Source organism: Colossoma macropomum, unplaced genomic scaffold (assembly GCF_904425465.1).
Source record: "Colossoma macropomum unplaced genomic scaffold, Colossoma_macropomum, whole genome shotgun sequence".
In the NCBI taxonomy this organism is placed as follows: Eukaryota; Metazoa; Chordata; class Actinopteri; order Characiformes; family Serrasalmidae; genus Colossoma; species Colossoma macropomum.
The window spans coordinates 37,082,874-37,102,871 of record NW_023494803.1 but is presented as its reverse complement, the minus strand read 5'-3'; the positions used below and the strand labels follow the sequence as shown (position 1 = coordinate 37,102,871).

General features: G+C 39.3%; 1 protein-coding gene across 1 annotated transcript in view; it reads left to right on the top strand.

The window, feature by feature from the left end:
- Window positions 1–19,998, top strand: part of nrxn3a (neurexin 3a) — a 485,766-nt gene that overhangs the window by 115,379 nt on the left and 350,389 nt on the right. Inside the window, exons 6-8 of the mRNA XM_036592585.1 lie at window positions 1,539–1,840; window positions 5,952–6,113; window positions 19,028–19,466. Of these exons, the coding sequence (XP_036448478.1) occupies window positions 1,539–1,840; window positions 5,952–6,113; window positions 19,028–19,466 (903 nt within the window). The remainder of the gene's footprint in view (window positions 1–1,538; window positions 1,841–5,951; window positions 6,114–19,027; window positions 19,467–19,998) is intronic.

The following is a 19,998-nucleotide window of genomic DNA, read 5'->3' as shown; positions in this document are numbered from 1 at the left end:
TTTTGTGTTTTTTAAAGAAGATATGCTATGAAAAAAAAATACAGTACAGTATATGGCGGTCTACCATAAATAACCATGATTTATGGTAGACTGCCATATACTGTACTGTATTTTTTTTCATTTACTGTGATATACTGTGATTTATTATGTTTGATGGCAAATTTGTAATACTCCTTTAAAAGATAACATTGTTTTATATAATGAAGTTTACACTTCAGTATTTCACACTGCAGTATTTTTATTGAAGTGTAATTGTAAACTAGGAAAGTCAGCATTTCAAAAAACTTTGCCCTTACATATTTGGCAATGTGTAATGGCAGGTGACTCAGTGTCTCTAGTTTTGTATACTATAACTGTGTTTCTGATTGCTGTCTGAATAGGGAATAGAACCCTGTTTTTCCATGCTATTTCCATGCTTCTCTAAGCAGTTTTATTGACAAAAACCTTGATCTCACCAGAAAAAAGGCATCATCTTGTGAAATAAGAAATATATTTTTGTAGTCTCTAAGTCTAATAATGGACTTTAGAAATACTAACAATTAAATAATAAAATATTGACACATGGGACTTGTATTATTATATTACTACTAACTTCTATCGCCACTATTTTTAAACCCAAAATATTACACTGCAACATTATATTGTATTGATTTTTTCGTCCCACCTCAACTTCAATTTATTACACTTGACTCTGCCCATGTGGTTTCATTAGGAGTTGCTGCTGGAAAGTTTGATTCTTGAGTTTAGCACTACGCATCTAATATTGCTAAAAAGTAATGGGAGCTTATTCCCCACCAATTAGCATCATGCAAACAGCATGCCTGAATCATCTAACTCAAACACATGACTCACACTGCTCTGAGTTGTTAAGTAATGTCAAATAAAGTTATGTAAAGCTTATGTAATTTCTGGACACTGGCCTCCTCTTTCAAAGTCCGGTGATCATTGGGTTAAATACAATACTTTTTGAGATGTTAATTGCAGACTCATGTGGTGTGAACATGGAGGGCTGTTGTTCTGAACACTTCCTTCCACATTTTTCATTTACAAATACACTTATAAATATTGCAGAAGGCTTGTTTTGGTATGTCCCCTGTGGTCTGCTGTGTGTTCAGTCAGTACTGAACACAGAGTGCAGGGTAGTTGACTAGGTGCAAGTGGGGCTGGATTGTGATTGACTATGCAGGGCTGGTGTTTTGCAGAGAAGCCTCTGCTTTGGTTAATAGGTACAGCTGTGTGGCTGTGCAGGTTTCCACTGGGGTCCAGCATATTTAGTTTTAAAGACAAGGATCTAATTGAAGATGATTTTACTGATAAGCGTTCCAGACTTCTGGCTTTTTTCTATTCCCCACACAGCCTAGCCTCAATCTGATCTCACTGATTCTCGCTCCACTGCCTTTCAAACAAAGCTGAGTCATTAAGAATTAATTGCTCCACAAATAGCATTTCCAGAGGCTGAGTTCCTTTTTTTTCTCTTTTTCGGAGGGTGATGTTTGGGGGCAGTTCTAACGCAATCTTGTCTGTTTGTTTCCTTACAGCACGCGAGGAGAATGTGGCCACTTTCCGGGGCTCAGAATACTTCTGCTACGACCTGTCCCAGAACCCCATCCAGAGCAGCAGTGATGAGATCACGCTCTCCTTCAAGACCTGGCAGCGCAACGGGCTCATTCTACACACGGGCAAGTCTGCGGACTACGTCAACCTAGCTCTGAAGGACGGAGCCGTTTCCCTGGTCATCAACCTGGGCTCCGGAGCGTTTGAGGCCATTGTGGAGCCAGTCAATGGCAAATTCAATGACAACGCCTGGCATGATGTCAAAGTCACACGCAACCTTAGACAGGTAATGCTAAAGAGGCTGAGCTGAGGTCCATTAAACAGCTCCACTTAAAAATATACTAATATATAAAATATAGGCTTCTACAGTGTCTGATAACTTTGGGACACTAGCTTTACATAACGTAAAGACTAAGAAGGTTTATTTTTAAGGAAAACAATATCACATGTTAATATTTGAAAAACTTTAAAAGGAAAACAAGAAAAGAAAACTTTAAAAAGTTCACGGAACCTTCACTAGCAGTTACAAATGCTTCACACACTTTCTTTACATGAAGTCCTTTTTTTAACCCTTGTGTGGTGTTGATGTGTTTGTTACTCAGTGGTCTGGTGGGCCCACCACATTATTGTTTTTTAAATCAATGCAGCCATAACAATTCATGTACAAATACCAGATGTTTAAACTATCACAAGTGGCCAGTGTAGGGTTTTGCTTTAGCAGCTGTAGCCAGTCAGCAGCCTGTCCATGTTGTCCACCCTCACACACACTTACACATATACAAACACATACACACACAAACACACATACACAAATGTTGGAGGATGTAGGAGGTTCACCCAACACCACGTCGAATATAAATGTGTAGGGGTGAACAGTGTGGAGTCACTGAAAATGTGGTATTTTATATGTTCTTCACAGAAAATGAGCAAAGGGCAAGAAATCTGAGGTTGAAATAATAATAAATGGCATCATTTTTTTCTTTTGGTAAACATTGAAAATGGGTCTCAGACCTGAACACCACACAAGAGTTAAATCCTGATATTTACACGAGGAGGTATTTTTAATGTATGTACAGTTAGCAGGACTGTTGTGCAAGGGTTGGATAGTGTGAGGCCTCATTCTACCATAAATTCCTATAATTAGGGGGTCAACTTAACTATTTTTTTATTTGTAGCATTTCTATTGGTCCAGTTAGCATGTTATTTATCATGTAATGTAAATGACAGCTTCTGAACTCAAATAATTCAGAAAACTAAAAATCACAAAAAATGTTGATGCTTGTTTCTTTGTTTGGACATCAATGATATACTGTTCCTCTGACGTTTTTTAGTTTTGTATGTATTTGTATTAAACTTTTTATATGATTTGATTTTCCTTAGAACAAACCTGCTTTAAGTCATTGCAAACCAAAAGCGAAAACATGCTTAATATAAACATGTTGAAAAGCTCAGTGTCCCCAAATTTCCACCAGGCACTGTATGTCTTTCTGTAAGATACTCACTCTGCATTGAGTTAATGTTGTCCCTTGTTAAGTTTTCCAATTTCTAATTTAATTTTTTCCTTTCCACTTTTTTCTGAAGTTCTCTTGCCCAAGGTCTTCACTTTTTACCTCATGTTGAACCTCCTTAAGCAGTAACCTCTGTCAGAGGCCATCAGCAGCGTGATGGCTTCAAGAGGCTGCCTCTCTCTCTCTCTCTCTCTCTCTTTCTCCCTTTCTCTCTTTCTCTCTGCTGTAGATATTCTCCTCACTTGGGCGAGTAGTGCCTCTTATCAGGGTGGCAGGGAGACGCTCCAGCCAAGCTCAACCGTTCCATTTACCCACAGCCAATTTCTGTCCAACTGTTAAATCACTCAGTGCACTGCATTTTAAACTATGTAAATATTTAGGTTGGTCTTGCCCCTCAGGAGAGGAATAGGGTGATGCTTTTGCTTGGGTTTGTGTGAATGGGGGCCACTGAACATCCATCCATTTAGTTCAGCACATTTCCACAAGCACTGCCACCATTTTATTTTTTTCAGATTGTGCTGAAAAACAGCTAAATTTAAATGAAGAAAATGTATGTAGATCAATGATGAGTAAGATCAGAGTACGGCTGAGGATGCTTTTTTCCTGAGAACACAGCAGCTAGAAATGCAGGGCTGTTCACCTTGAGAATGAGCTGCTAAAACGAGGCTAGCATGATATCGCACGTTTACAGGTATTTGTGGAAATACAGTGTCAGTGGAGACACTGAAATAAAATATACAGTGCTGTGCAAAAGTCTTAAGCAGCCAAGAAAACCTTTTTTTCTCAGCAGTAATTGTGTTTATTCCAGTGAAAAGGTTATATAACAGTAGAATAAATACAAATAAAAATAAATGCAGTGAACATTGCAAGAATTATGTTAGGTTAGAAACATTATCAATGTGTTGGTGAGAAATATACAGTCAGAAAAACACAGTTCCAGACTTCTTGCTGCACTGCAGCCATCACAATGGATTTAATTTAACCCTGGTGAAAAAACCCATAGATACCATTGTGTTTCTGTTGGGTTCTGATGATTGTGTAATGTGTTTTGGCTTTTTTGGTGGGTTGATATCACAATGTAATGGGTCCAAATGGTCTAAAAGGTGTGAATGGCTGATTCTAAATGCATTTGATGGTCTCTTAATGGGATATAAAGGTCTTCTACAGGAAACTAGTGGTCTCTATTTGGAAACCATTGTGCCAGTTCAAATTAGAAAGCAAAAAACATTAGATTTTAATCCTAATGCTTTCTAATAGCCCTTTTTCAACAGGGAACTGATTAGGTAAACTAAAGATTAGGTAACTGTAAGTACTGGACCTCCTCGGTAGACTAGCATTAAGAGGATTATTGATTATTGATTGATTTGTCATTTGTGAGGCCTTTGCAAGTAAGTATGCACTTTATTTTATACACACAACACACATAAACTCCCTGTGCAGTATCATGGGAGTAGGAGTTAAGCCATAGAAATCCCCCTGAATTAGGGTCTTTTCTTCCTCTTTCACTCTCTCTTTCATACCTTGCTTCTCAAAGGAAAACACATCTTGTTGGATCAAAACTAACCACTCATGGAATGGCTCATTGTTCTACTAACCGTTACATGAACTAATGTACTAACACCCGAATTATTCATCATTGTTTCATTTTGGGTTATTTCATTTTCTTAACAACCCTTTTGTTCACTATTTAATTTCCTTTCTTCCCCCCCTTTCCGCAAAGCATTCAGGCATTGGACACGCTATGGTAAACAAACTACATTGTCTGGTAGATATCATTCTTATTGTCCTTTTTTTGGGTTTGCCGTGTGCTCCCCTGGCCCTCTTCCTTCTTTTCTTTCATTCTAAACGTCACTATCAACTATCAACCAAAAAATGGGGTCAGCTTTTGAGGTGTTTATTCACTTTATTTATTCCTCCCCTCCCGGTCTCGTTTTCTCCCCTCGGCTTCATCTCCTTTTTTTCTGAACTTCCTCCTCTCTTCAGAAGACCTTGAGATGTGATATTTTTGATACGGTTTAGATCCTTTACATTTTATTTCTCCGTTTGCCGAATACTGTCGACGAAACTGGCAGAAGCTTTCCACAAAGAAACGAGAGAGCAAAAATGAAACGATAGAACAAGCAATCAGCACGGGAGCTCTGACAGTTGTTTCCAGTAAAAAAGTGCGCATGGCGCTCCAAACCATCTCCATCTTCACCTCAGCTTCATCTGTGTGTTTCCTGACCGTTGTCGCTAACAATTTAACCAGTCTTACCCCATCCCTCCTCAGTGTCCTGCATGCTGTTACGACCTTCTCATGATCCTCATTAAACTCCATATGATCCTTTTCATGGCTTTCGCTTTAGTGTTTGTGTGGCTTTGTATGCTGCCTTGGGCTGAAGTAGCAGATTACTGTTTGCATCCCTCATATATGACTTAAGTTTCATTAAAACACACAACTAGCTTCACTCTGTGTGGCTTGCTCATCAGTAGTGCTAGTAAACCATTCAGCACATTTTAAGCATGCTTTTCAGTGTTCTGAATTAACCAATCTGAATTAGGAAAATGCAGATATGCAGCACTAATAGTCCATGGTTTGTGACATTATAGCTACTAACCTCTCAAACTAACCAAATCCAACCAAACGTACTCATTTCTAACACCATCAAAGATAAAGAAAATATGCCGCAGAAATATTTTCTTTACCTGTCCCTTCTAAGTTTGAGATTAACACCTCTGATGAGAGAACCCAGTGCTCCTAATGAGTCACAGCCTCCCAGTGTCCACACTGGCTACTGTACATCTGAGAGCTGCTCCTACTCCTTCTAATGGAAGAAAGTCTTTTAAACGCAGGCCAGAAGGTCATCAGTGGATCTTTCCCCCTCCTCTTCTGTCCTTCCACCCCCACAGGTCACCATTTCAGTGGACGGCATCCTCACCACTACCGGCTACACGCAGGAGGACTACACCATGCTTGGCTCTGACGATTTCTTCTACGTTGGAGGAAGCCCGAGTACTGCAGATTTACCTGGTTCGCCCGTCAGCAACAACTTCATGGGTTGCCTTAAAGAGGTAGGGCCGTGCACTAGTTAGCTTTGCTATGGCTGCACTATAGGGTTGCAACAAGTAGTTCACAAAGTTGATTAGTCATTGATGATGTTGATTATGAATTTCTATCTAAACGAAGTCAAAACACCCATGAACTGCTTACTTAAAAACAAAGTTGAAGTGCCCTTGTAATGGCTTATAATGTTCTTGTTCACATAATGTTCAGTGCACATGTTCCTTCTCACAGATTGCAATGCTCAGTATTTCTAGACAACGTCTGTTGTTTTATTCTGCCATAAAAAAAAGAAATTGCTTGTCACACAGACAGAACTTTGAATGATGAGACCCTGTGACAGAAGTACAGTGAGAGAAAACTGAGAAAGGCTTTGTTTAAGTATTGGAATAACAGATTAAACAATTAGGCTACTTTGACATTAGTAAGTTGAGATGGCAAATATCCTGTTTTTGCCCTAATGTGACACTTATCTGCTCTTTTCAGAGCTGTATAGGCACAAAAATGTGATGTTTTTGTTTCAAACCGGACTCATTTTGCATGTGAACACATCTCATTTGTGGCCAGCAGCTAACTTGTTTCTGTTGTACATGCCGCAGAGGGATTAATGCACTGGGCCTTTTTTCGCCTTTTCCCCTAATCATGAACATCTGAGAGTTGATCAAAGCTTATGATCTGTGCGACACAGTCTTGTGCTGCTAGTTTGTTCCTTTGTTGTTGTTCATGACGCATATAAATCAAATATGTGGTGTTACTGATTAGAATGTGTGCATGTAGGTTATTTCAGTGCACGGGTTCATTCACATTAAAGACAAATACAAAACACTTACAAGCGTAAATATGAACCATCAAGATCAAAGAAAAAAAAAATCTGAACTAAGCAAGAAGGCTTGTACTGAGAACATAGCCTTAGAAACACAATGCACTAGTAGTGCCACCTTTAAAAACTGCACTCAAAAACTAAATACATAAACTGTCCTGCACTAAATACCAAACTAATTATGACATTATGACTAATAAGCAGTTAGTCAGTATTCTTCTAACAATATCCATGATGTATTCATATGATAACGATAAGATGTTTTTATATTGCCCACCTCTAGCCACTGTACCATATTAGGATAACATTGCTACGTACTGTTAACATGATATGCCACATTGTTGAAGTCTTGATGTGATGTGGTTAAGACTAACCTACATTGTACTGGCCAAAATTTGGTGGCCAAATGATATGAAAAACAACTGGGCCAATTACAAAAAAGGTTTTCAGGATTTCATTTTTTTTTAAATCTTATTAATAAGGACATTTTTATATCTGCATATATATTTGCATTTATATCTATGTGCATTTTATATCTTAAATATAGTTAGTGTTACCACAGTTTTAAAATGCCTATTATAAAACAGTTTTTAAAATTGTACTGGTCTTTTTGCACCATTTGACTTTGACTGGTTGTTCCACCTGACTTTTCAGACTAATTTCAACTCAAACAGGCTACGTAAACACTACTTAGACACCTGTAGAAACCTTTATCCTTAAACTTAAGCTTATACTTACATTTAGAAAAAAAAATATATATTTTAATAATTACACATTGTCACATTATTATCCTAAAGGTAATTATAAACTGAACCATTCTAACCACGACTCAAAAATAACATTTTTTTCCAAAAATTTGTGGAAGGGCTACTGACCTTGGCATTGCACCCAAGGTCACTTGGGGTCTTTTTTATGATGCAATACCTTGGCCTCTTTTTTTTTAAAGGCATTTTAAAATAAAAGTCATTTGTCTTGTTGTGCCGCCTGACATTTAAGGAAGTAAGAACCTCTGGAAAAAAGGTAAAAAAAAAAAAAGCTGTCTTATTTTGCAACATGTTTTTAATTTTTAAGTTTCCAAACATAAAATCATGCCAAACTATTTTATTTAGAATTTTATAGAACTATATTACCTTTTTGCTAGTTTACTTAATCAGCATATATGGTGGGATGGTTGCACTACCTGACAATTTCAGACTTATTTAGGCAAAAACACTGATTTTATATGGATGTACTGAAAATTGTTTCCTGTAAAGGAGGTGTTGTTGAATCGTTTGATATGCCATGTATTAGACACAAAAAAATGCACTTCATGTCAGTGACCCACCAATGGAACACTCATTTGGCATATATGAGGTGGGTGACAGGTTGTACTAAAAGATTTAATGATTTGATACAGGGCTAGTTTGCATGTTGTAGCCTCCTGTGATTGCTTGTGCAATGGGCAGTATTGCGATAGCAGTTATCAAACTATATATTGTGCAGCTCTAGCCATGACTAGTGGTTTCACTCTCTCTCACGCAGCACATCATGTGCCCTTGTCAGGGCAGCGAGGGTAGAACAAGTTGGAACAGAAAGTTGGAGCAGCATAATAGATTTAATAAAGCTTATCTGGCGAGAAGGATAGAGTGGACATCAGTTATCTGTGGAGCTCCCCTGTAATGAAATTCACTGGACTTATACATTTTCTCCCGACTTGAAATTGTTTCAGCTGTATTTAATTTGGCTTTTCAATTGTGGTAAATCATTTGATTAAGGTTGCAGTGGCCAGAGAAGAAGCCTGTTTGATTGGGTGAGATGAGATTCTGCATGGCGGTATGTATCAGGCGCTGAATGTAGCTTGAGTAGAATACTGTGTCAGTGTGAGGGAATTTATTCTGGAGTGCAGAAATCTACAAGTGGAAAATGAAGCTGTAATCTCGTGAAGTCAGCTATAGCCTACGTTACAGGGCTTGTGCGGTATTGACGTAGTGCAGATGTCCTACTCTTTGAACAGCTGTCCTCTGTAACAAATGTACTCTTCCTTCAGGCCCGGAGACCGTAATCACGAAAGGGTTGTTCAATAATTTAGGGGGATGTGGGCAGTTAATCTATAATGAGGGTAATAGTGGGGATCGTACTAAGTCTTTTGAGTTTTGCATCACAGATACACCCTGTGCCTCAAATTGAGTACTTTGATAGATGCTCACCACTTTTAATGTAAGTAGTGTGAGTAAGTTTTAGTGTTAGTGGTGTAAGTAGTGTGTTCGCACTAGGAAATGAAGCAGGATGGAGTGACTTAATAAACAGATGATGCACTAGAACTACTGAAAAATTAAATGTGGACTGTTGCACTCAGTGGCTGCAGACTGTAGTATGTAGCAGAAGGGGAGCAGACATCACAGGAAACTGCAGTTTAATATTTTAAATGTGTGCTAAGTATTTGCCTTCAGAATGCCTTTTGTATTTCTACACAGTATACTTTTTATTAGACAATATAGATGCAGGTGAAGCAGAATTCCACTGATTTTTTCAGTAAAATTCAATAGTTGGGATGTAAACAAAGTCATTCAGAGTGGTTTGATGTGAAATGTTTCATTGTAGAGAAACTTGCCAAAATGAACAGCTAATCTACAGGTGTCTTCTGAATTTTGTGATGTGATAATGGTAAAAATTTGGTAAATCTGAAAATATAAGCATGACGTATTCTGCCTTATCACTCCCTGCATGTCTCTCTCTGCCGTGAATTAAAAAAATATGTATATATAATTTAAAATAATTAAAATTTAAAAATACAAAAATTAAATGTACATTTTAAGTAATTTAAACATAATAATACATTTAAAAAAAATAAAAAATTAAACGCATGATAAATTTCTTCCAGCTTTAAAATACATCAAAAGTTGTTATTTTGCATAAATAGATCATAATATAATCCTTGCACTATCTAAGGTCTGAATACCTTGTCATTTTTTATTTATTTGTTTATTTATTTATTAAACTGTGGGACCGCAGTTTGAACTAGTTAGGTAGACTGGTCCATATAGGCCTAGATATAGCTTTTAACCTAATTTATATGTTCATTTTTCTTCACACATTTTTGAGTATTTATTTGAGGAGACAGCAGTTGGCAGCAAATGTATGCAGGTAATTTTTAGTGTGTTTTATGCATCTTATTTTAGAAATTTCACAAAACAATGTTTCAGGCGTCAGCCAACAGTTTCAACCTTCGGTCAGATAGCTTTGTACAGGCAGTAACCCTCTGGTTCCTGTCACCACCGCTGATAATCTGATTCTGATAATTTATTAAATTTTGATATAAAAATGATCTTTCAGCCCTCCTTACATTGTCTGTTGCCTTCTGAAAGTCTAGAGAAGTCCATCCATTGCCTCCATTTTGAATGTGAACTAGCGTCCCCAACATGGTGCTGAAACCACAAAACACTGGCGTTTTAATAAAGACTCATTACGAGACCCCTTTCTCACCCCTAGCCTAGCAAAAGTGGAGCCCATTTCTGAGATTACAGTAATCAGTTTCATAAGTGGTGTGATGTAACCAGTGCTTGTGCAACACTGGTACCTGCAGTGCTGGCAGGATGAGCAGTGTGTTTGGAGCTGCCAGACAGATCAGAGTCTTCACCCTTTGCCTGCAATCACAGCCTCTCTTGCTCCAATTTATAGGTCGAATTTGCCACAATTATAATGAAAAGGAAAATACGTGGCACAGATTTTCTTTACATTTATATTGAGCTGAGTACTGGCATACGACATGCTACATAATTATTGCCAGCTATGTAATGCATGTTGACTATAGTCATATAATAAGTAAATAACAGATTGTGGAAAATATACTGTATGTTTTTCCCCTCCCAAAAAAATGTCCAGAAAGTCCTGTAGTCTCCTGTTTATCAAGCTGAACCTCCCCAAACGCACGTAGCGTACAAACAAGCATGCATGTAAATGCTATGCTTAAACTGACCTAAATTTTAGAATGGCAGCCCATCACAAATGTCATCCCAGTGCCTTAGAGAATACATGAAGCCAAACATTTATGCAACACATTTCTGCTAATTGCTATCACTGAATGACACAAAGCTAATAACAGTGTTGTTTTGCAGTGCTGTAGCCCCTCAGCCCTTACTCTCCCGTCCCTGTATTCCAGAGAAACACTGTACAGCTTGTGCTGTTATATTCAGATTGTATGCCGCTTTAGAGGATGCTGATGAGGGCAGTGAATACAGGGCCTGTGCACTTATCCAGCACATGCTGCCTGTATCGAGGCTCCAGCTGACCACCCTGTCACCCTGTCCAGAACGTTCGCAGCATGGCCCTCCCTCCAGAGCACACCCATTGTCAAATCAGTGCTGGCCTAAGGCCTGTATATGCCCCCTCAATGACCCTTAAGCTTCCTCTCTTAGCAGAATGCTCTCCACTGGTCTGTAGCATATACATATAAATGATATGGGTCATTCTACCAAATTGGTTCAAAGTCAGAGTTGAAAACACATTTCAGACTTTTAACAGACTAAAAGCCTTTTGCTCTGAGTGACTATATGCCTTAACTGTTTTTTTATTCAAATTAATGATTGATCATCATACAAAAATAGTCATGACACCACTGCAACTTTACTGAATGTTTGGTAGTGGCTGTTTTTATAGTGACAATTTTACTCAGTAACACAGCTTTGAACAGTTGTACACACATAAAATCAGAATATTTTTATTACATCACAAAGTTAAATATCCGTTTCAGTAGTAAAACAGTTCTTAATGTTCACACTGATTTTCAGACTTTGGGACACATTTACTTCTAAACTGCTCACCCTGTGGCCATGAGGGACAGGGACACAGTCTTAGTTCCTGTTCTATAATGTAGGGGTGTGGCTAAAATAAGGCTCCACCTACAGACTAAAACTGTGTTTTGGTAGTGACATGAAAACGTGGGGCACCAATTTTTTAACTAAGATATTTTATTTAAAAATTAAACTCAAGATGAAACCAAATCTTCAAACATTAATTTATAATAAAATAAAAAAGTTTTTATAAACAACATTGATTAAAATCGTAAGTTTTACTTATCAAGTTGAAATATAAAGGTCAGGGTTTGGGTTTGGGGCAGCCACCCCCCAAAAGAAAGTACCGTATTATTTATGATTTTGTATACATTTGGCTTATTATTAATGTACTGGGTTTAAGTAGATCATAATATAATCCTTGCAACAATGTAAGGTCTAAATATGTTTTTTTTTACTATGGGACCTCAGTTTGAATTAATTAGGTATATGGTTCATATAGGCTTAGATATAGCTTTTAACCTAATTTATATTTTTATTTTTCTTTACACATCACTGGGTTTTTATTTGAGGAGGCAGCCGTTGGCAGCTCAGGTATGCTTTTTGTACAGTTTTCTTACTGTGTTTTCAGTGAGCAGGGGTTTGAGGAGTACTCCACCTTGTGGCTAGGAATGCTAACTGCAGTCATGGTACATTACAGAAAAATGCACAATTTAAAGGAGATGCTAACATTGTAGTCATATTTCTGTAAATATGAGAAAAACAGGACCTCATTAAAATAATGAATGCAAATATGAGCTACCATTTATATATCAATAGCTAAAATATTTTAATGATAAGTATAAAATAGAAATAAATAAGCAAATAGTATTTGTCCATATATGTTGTCTGGTCAAATTGCCACTGCTTGACAAGCTCTGAAATAAAGGCATTCGTAAAAAAGGCAAGAGGGAAGCCCACTTCTGCTCTTTCAGACCAGCACTTTTGGGCCAGAGCCTTAAGGCCATTAATCAGAATACAGCTGCACTGTGTGTGTGTGTGTGTGAGTGCGCAGGGGTCTGCTAGCACTAATGACTAGTGAGGACATGGAGCTTTCAGCACCTCTGAGCTGAACTCAGGCTCTTCCCTGAGGCACCTCCATCACACTCACTTTCTCCAGTGTGTGCATGGTGGCTGTCATTTGTCACTGTGTTGGGCTGCTCCTCTGAAAGATCGCTCCTGAGCCTCCTGAGTCTGTCCCACTCTCCAGCTGAGAACTGGGTCAGAACAGCAGCGTTTTGACAGATGGGTCGACCCACCGTGTAACCCTGCCGCTCCAGCTGATCCGTTTGGATGAGCTCTGTAGGAATGGTAATATCTGGCATGGATTTAAAGAGGGAGAAAAACCTGGCCAGCTACTGAAGCAGCTGGAGCGAGTTGACTCTGCTGTGTCATTGGTGGGCTAGGAGTTGTAATGGAATGGATACGCTAGTTTACGGAGAAAATTCAACACTTAGCTGCAGCACAATAGAAGCTGGCAGAGGGCTTGGGTTTTCTATTGGCCAATTTGGCCTGGGGGTCAAGCTTCTGTGAAACTGTGGTGTACATCTGTTTCATTATCCAAACTACACACCTAAGTCTTCACACTGTGCCATAAACTGTGTTGAGTTGCTCACGTGGTTTCTCACTCGGTGGCGTACTGTTACCTACAAAAACTGACAGAAGTACAGATGAAAATCAGGCTTCAAGGTGGCTGCTACTATTGTTTTTAGCTTTGAGACATACTTTTTTGTCCATATTTCTGGACAAAATTTCATTTTATGGTTTCAGGCAAGACTGTGATGATATAGGTATCCATTCGCTAATTCATACCAATAAATGATGAAGGATTTTTTTTATTCTGGAAAAGGACAATGTTTAAGCAACGGTGGGTTACTTTGCTAAAATGACTGCATTTTATTCCTTTTACCACATTTGAGATGGTACCCTTCTCTGTAATTCTCATCAAGGCAGATGTAGTCCCAATTTATACACTGACACATGCTGAGCGTTCTAACACAGTTTTAACACTAAATGGTCTTTAACGCTGGAGTTAATGTAGTCTACAACTGCTAATCACCGACCTTTACCCTGAAGGTTGGCACACAGACTGCTGGTCACCTTAGCAATGCAGAAAACAGTTTCTCCAAGCTAGTAGCTAAAGAAAAGTCAAAGACAGAGATTTAAGACGAACATCGATGATTTGGAGGCGAATGGACTTATTTGCATTTATAAGGACTCCAGCTGATACGAGTCCTTTCCTGATAGGTTTAATCTGCAACGAGAAAAAGTCAACCACTAAAAGGTTGCGAAGCTGAAGTCAGCTTCTCGTTCACCAGCTTCCCGTTTGAATTTTCCCATTCCACCTTAAATGGTGCGACAGTTACATTCTGGCGTGTCAGGCGTCATTTAAGGTAGAACGGAAAAATTCGAACAAGAAGCTGGTGAATGAGAAACCAACTTCAGCTTCTTACAAAGTCGAACGTTGAAAGACATTTTACAGGAAACTATTCTAGTTTTGTTTCCTGTCAGAGATGCGAGAAAAGCAACTGTAGCTGAGCCAAAGCTTAAAGCAGAGCAAAGTAAGTCTGCATTTTCGTTTATATTATATTTTTAGCCTATACTAGTACATCAGCACATACTGAGACATATTTACAGCCAAGATGGCAAAATTGATGTAAAAGGTTTTGGCTCCCAAGGTGGTTTGATTTTTTGTTGAAAAGGCAAAATGGCTCTTCTTACTATTTTGGTTGCTGACCCCTGGTGCAAGGTCCCTTGTGTAGATTCATTTTTTGAAGCTTGTAAGTTACATACTTGGTTTACCCTAAAATACAGCAAAGCAACTGTAAACAATAAGTCCAGAATTTCTTAGAAACCTAACCATGGCAAAACTGAAAGCAAGTTGGCTTTGTAATTCTTGTAAATTTTGGATGTTGTGGTAGGGGCTATCTTGATGGACATTGCGATGCTTCTTGATCCATGGCGCCCCATCGAAGCAGGTAATCAAGCCACCCTGTGCTGAGCCTTCATGCAAAACACCAACCAAGTGCCACCTGGCATCCTTGACTGGTGAATAATCTATACCAATTTCCAACTTTTCTCCAGTTTGACCCAGGAGCCATTAATTCTGTGAGAGCGGTGGGCAGGCTCTGTGGGCAGAGATTTATAGTATGCGCAGACAGCTGTGGATGATGAATGGGCGTGTCACTGAAGGCCCACCGCAGACCGAGAGGGGGCCAGGGGCACACGCTGGACCTCGCTAATGCGCATGGCCACTCTTCCAGCGCCCACTCCTCTCACAACATGGCCGCCGCGGCTAAGCCGCAGCCCTAAACCCCGTCAGACATCTCAATCTCTTGCTGCTCTCGCGGAGTTTATCAAACCAGCACGCACGGCCAGGGGCTGATGGCCTTTCTGTAGCCGCCGTATTACGGCCAGGGTTTATGGTGTCTCTATGATTGTGGAGAAATGTGTGGTAAATGGCTTGTGGGATAAATCGCCTCCTGTTCAGCCAAACCTTACATAAGAACTTCAGCTATCTCCACACAGGGTCCCCCCCACCACCAGTTTATTTCAGAGCGAGTCTGCAAGGCGAGATAACGGCCTGATGAAATTCTACTCCATCCGCATATTCAAACAAGTTTCATTCTGCCTCCACACTCAGTCAGCCTTCATATTCACTCACGGCTGAATCCATTTCATCTACAGACTTTAAATAGGCAGATGCTTGGTGCGAGTCTGTTCCTGGCTATCTATAGAATAAGGCTCAATTACTCCCACCTCTATTTTCTCATGTCCCAGCAGACACACCTTATGCCAGGTGCTGATAGATAAAGCTCCGGCATTATATTCAAATGTCATGATTGCGTGAATGCCGTTTCAAAGCAACTGCGACTTGCCAGTCTTGGCACCCAAGGGGACAAATATTTGTTCTCAGCAGTGATGTTTTTTGGCCCTGAGTGACATCGCTAACCTTTCGGCGACGATTAATCACCGCTTTCCCAAAGTCAATTAATTCAATTTGGGGCTCCTGAGAGGATCATTGCGACGAACAGTTTGAACAGTTTCGACACATAAAATGTGATTTCGGAAGTCCAGAGCAGATTGGTTCAGAGAGGGGATTGGACTGGGCAGCTCCCCCGCTGGAATAAACCAGCTGACATTTCATGTGCCGATTTGAGTTCATCAGAATGACAGCGCTTTAGGATGGCATTAAACGAAAGAGTATCAGCTTGTGTCATGAAATGACTGCCTCTCGTGATGTGCAGAGATTTCCGAGGTAAAACTTGATAATGAAAGATAATGAAAGATGCACCAGGTAAGCCTCTTGGAGGATGAATCAAAGCCATAATATTACCCATAACAGCACCTCTTTTTGTACCTCTTGTGGGGGTGTTAACAGTTTATGTGTGGATTGCAAATCACGGTTTTAGACAGCTGTGAGGAAAGCTCTGTGTTTGCCTCTGGATTGACTTGATTCAGTGGAAAATGCACATCACAGCCACTGATAATGGCAGTCATATTATTGAGCTGGGAAAATGCACTGAGCTCATATGGATAATTAGGATTGACCTGGTGCCAGATAAGCTTGGCCCCATGTCATTTGAATATTACTCAGTATCAAACAGTGGCTAAAGCAGTGGAGGCACAGGCATGCTGAGAGAGGACACATCAATGATGTCTGATTTTTTGATAAGACACAAAGAAATTAGTTGATAAATTAATATTGAGTTTAGTTTTATATTGAAAAATATCCCCTAAATGAATAATGGCTTGCCTTTATTTGATGTGTTACATTGTATGATGATAGCTGTAACTGTGGTTGTCAAACATAGTGCTTTTTGTTAATAGTATCCATGTATGAATATGCTTTTTAACCTCTTATTCACCAGGGTATATTTTGGTTTGTCCATCTGAATTTACATGACCAAATCGTAAGGCAAATTATTCAGTAACTGCATGAAATAAATGTAAATTTTTATTTATTTATTTATTTTATTTTTTTGGTAAAAGCTCCCTTCAAATTAACAGAACATGTGTTTTATGATCACACATATTATATGCTTACAATTTACTGCTGAAAGCCAAAAATCTTAGGTGCTCTTTGTATTATTTTATAAAAATAATTATTACAGAGCAGATCACTGAAGAGTTTATAGCCATCTTGTTTATAGTTTATAGCCCGGATTTGTGGAAAAATGGGTCGACTTTCAGTAGACAAAATAAATGGTGAGTTCAGCTTCTTTTATTATAAGGGTTTAAAATTACATTGCCCATCTATTTTACTGGAAAGAAGACAGTTCCAGCTCTCATATGACACCCACCTTTTGAATGTAGCTTATGAAATATGAAAGTTATGAAGAATATGACTTAGTGCGTTTTGGAACCACCGGCGATCTCAAGGAGTTGAAGAGACTACTCTCGATTTAAGGGAAAACATATATGGGCCCTGGACATTTGCTACAGTGACATTAAACATGTGGCCTTCAGGGTATATGCGAGACTTAACACTGCCAGTGTGAGTCGATACATCTGGACCTTCGTAATTTACAGAGTGAAAGTACTGGCTGATGTTTGAAACAACAGTAATGACAGCGGCAATCTGTTTCCTGTCCTGAGAAAGTGTTTTGGAGCTTGTGTGCGAGGCGCATTGTGCCTGACCTATGCATGGCTTTGTTTGAGGAATGGATCCCCCCAGGGATGGCGATATTTATGATGTAGCTGATAAGTCTGGTGGAGGAGGCTTGTCCTCCGCAGGGAAAACAGACAATCTCTCAGTGCTGCTCTTTCCTCCAGGCCAGAGAGAGATGGGCTGATTTACAGCCGCATCCGCCAGGATTATCTGTAATCTCAGCCTGAGAAACGCGGCTGATTTTCTGCAACTGTAGCCAGACTGTATCCAGAGAGCTCTTTGGTTCAAAAGATACCCAAGAAAAGATCCACCCTTCAGAGGGAAATTTAGTGTTAGTGGATGATTTTGCACCTCAGCAAATCCACACTGCCACACGTGAAAAGTATGAGTACACACTGCCTCATTTTGAAATTTTTGTTACTTTGAAATATGAAGAAATACCTGTAAGTGGTTTGTTAGCATAAGACAGCTATTTGCTACAACACTGACCAAATGCCTGTACAATTTGAAAGAGGGTTAAAAGAGGCTCTAATGATGCTGGGAGTCCATAACAGCGCAACTGGCAATGTGTAAGTGGATGTAGTTCAGCACAGCAAAAATATTGAATAAAAATAACAAAGTAATTTCTTTCAGTTTTGCAGTTTTTCCAAAGAAAAATGGCAAAGTTTACACAGCTTTTTAATCAGTGTCAAGTTATTGCAAACAAACAAAGAAGACATGTTCATTCATTAAAAGCATTTTGAAAGTCTAGGTATTTCTAATCTTTCACTCTTAAAAAAGATCATTCTTCAAGGGTTCTTTAGTAAAGAAAACGGTTCTATATAAATCAAATAACACTCGAAGAACCCTTTTCATGGTTAAAGTGTTCTTTTCATTATGACAGTGTTCTTCACACCGATGGAGAATGTGCTGTACATGGTTCTATATAGAACCTTTTTGGGTTCTATATTGCACCCAAAAGGGTTCTGCTATTGTTATGATGTCAAGCTTGTATTAATATATTAATTATATAGAACCATCTACAGCACATTTCATGATGCAAGGGACCCTTTAATCGTGCAAAGTTGTTCAAGGTTCTACATAGAACCATTTTCTGTACTAAAGAACCCTTGATGAACCATGTTTTTAAGAGTGTAGGAGAACAGAGAAGAACAAAGAATTAAGCAGATTTCAGATCAGCAGATTTGACTGGCGCTGTACTTAAAACTTTTCTTTTCACATCAGATTCCATGTTTGGTGTTCTGTTTTAAAAGTGTTTCATGAGCAACTTTGTAGAGTGAAGGTCATCGTGGTAGAAGACTCTCACTGTAGATGAATATTTTACTTTTCCACAGTCCTAAGGACCCACAGGATGATGTCAGATTTTAAATGCAGCCAAGGGGAGATCCGGTGCGCTTCTATTGTAGACAGTGCTGTTTTTTTCCCAGTTTTGTCAAGCTATTACCATATGTATCAGCAAAAGCAGTCCCGGATGCACAAGGGCCCCCTGGCTATAGTCAGTTACCATTTAGAGACATTCATTGTGTGGAAGTGACCTGGCCTATCGGTGGGTCATATTCTGAATAAAATCAACTTGCTCAGTCTTTCTATTCATCACTTATTCACCTGTAGCCTCCTTAAAATACCTTATAAGCATAAAACACACACCACCATAACTCTGTGCCTCTTTTGTCTTCATCACTACAGGTTGTCTATAAAAACAACGACATCAGGTTGGAGCTGTCTCGGCTGGCTCGCATCGTGGATCCCAAGATGAAGATCCAGGGAGACGTGGTGTTTAAATGTGAGAATGTGGCCACCCTTGACCCAATCTCCTTTGAAACGCCTGAGGCCTACATCAGCCTGCCTAAGTGGAACACAAAGCGCATGGGCTCCATCTCCTTTGACTTCCGCACCTCCGAGCCCAACGGCCTGATCCTCTTCACTCACGGAAAGCCACAGGACAGGAAGGCCCCCGGCAGCCAGAAGAACACCAAGGTGGACTTCTTTGCAGTAGAGCTGCTGGATGGAAGCCTCTATCTGCTGCTAGATATGGGCTCAGGCACAATCAAGGTGAAGGCCACGCAGAACAAGGTGAACGACGGGGCGTGGTACCATGTGGACATCCAGAGAGATGGAAGATCAGGTGAGTATTCGTCACAACTCAGACTGTGTTTATGTGCACACGTCAGACCTGAGCAGTAGGGTGATATAATCAGATACTGTTGATGATGAACAAATAACACGATGGTGATGTGTAAAAGACAATAATCAGCAATTTGGGAAAAGAACTGAGAGAGAAGTAGAGGGGATTAATGTACCGTTAAACAGCTTGTAAATATGTAGGGAAATTGGGGTTCACACTCAGAAGTGTGTGTGTGCTCCAATGGTCACAATAGAAAGAGAGAGAGAGAAATTTGGTTAGTTCTCTCTGACTATAATGCTAGCGTTACCGCACGGCTCTTCACATTCTACTTATTTTGCTTTACAAAAAAATGCCATCCTGCTGTCAAACTTCAGCTTCAAAGTGAATCAGTCTAACAAATCAGTCTAAATGGACTGGGTTTATTGCCCTAGAGCAGCTAGCTCTAACCTGGAGAGAAAGTTCTGATGGTCCTTGTCTACATCCAGGAAACAGGATCAGAAAAATGTAGTAAATAATATAAAATAATATGTAC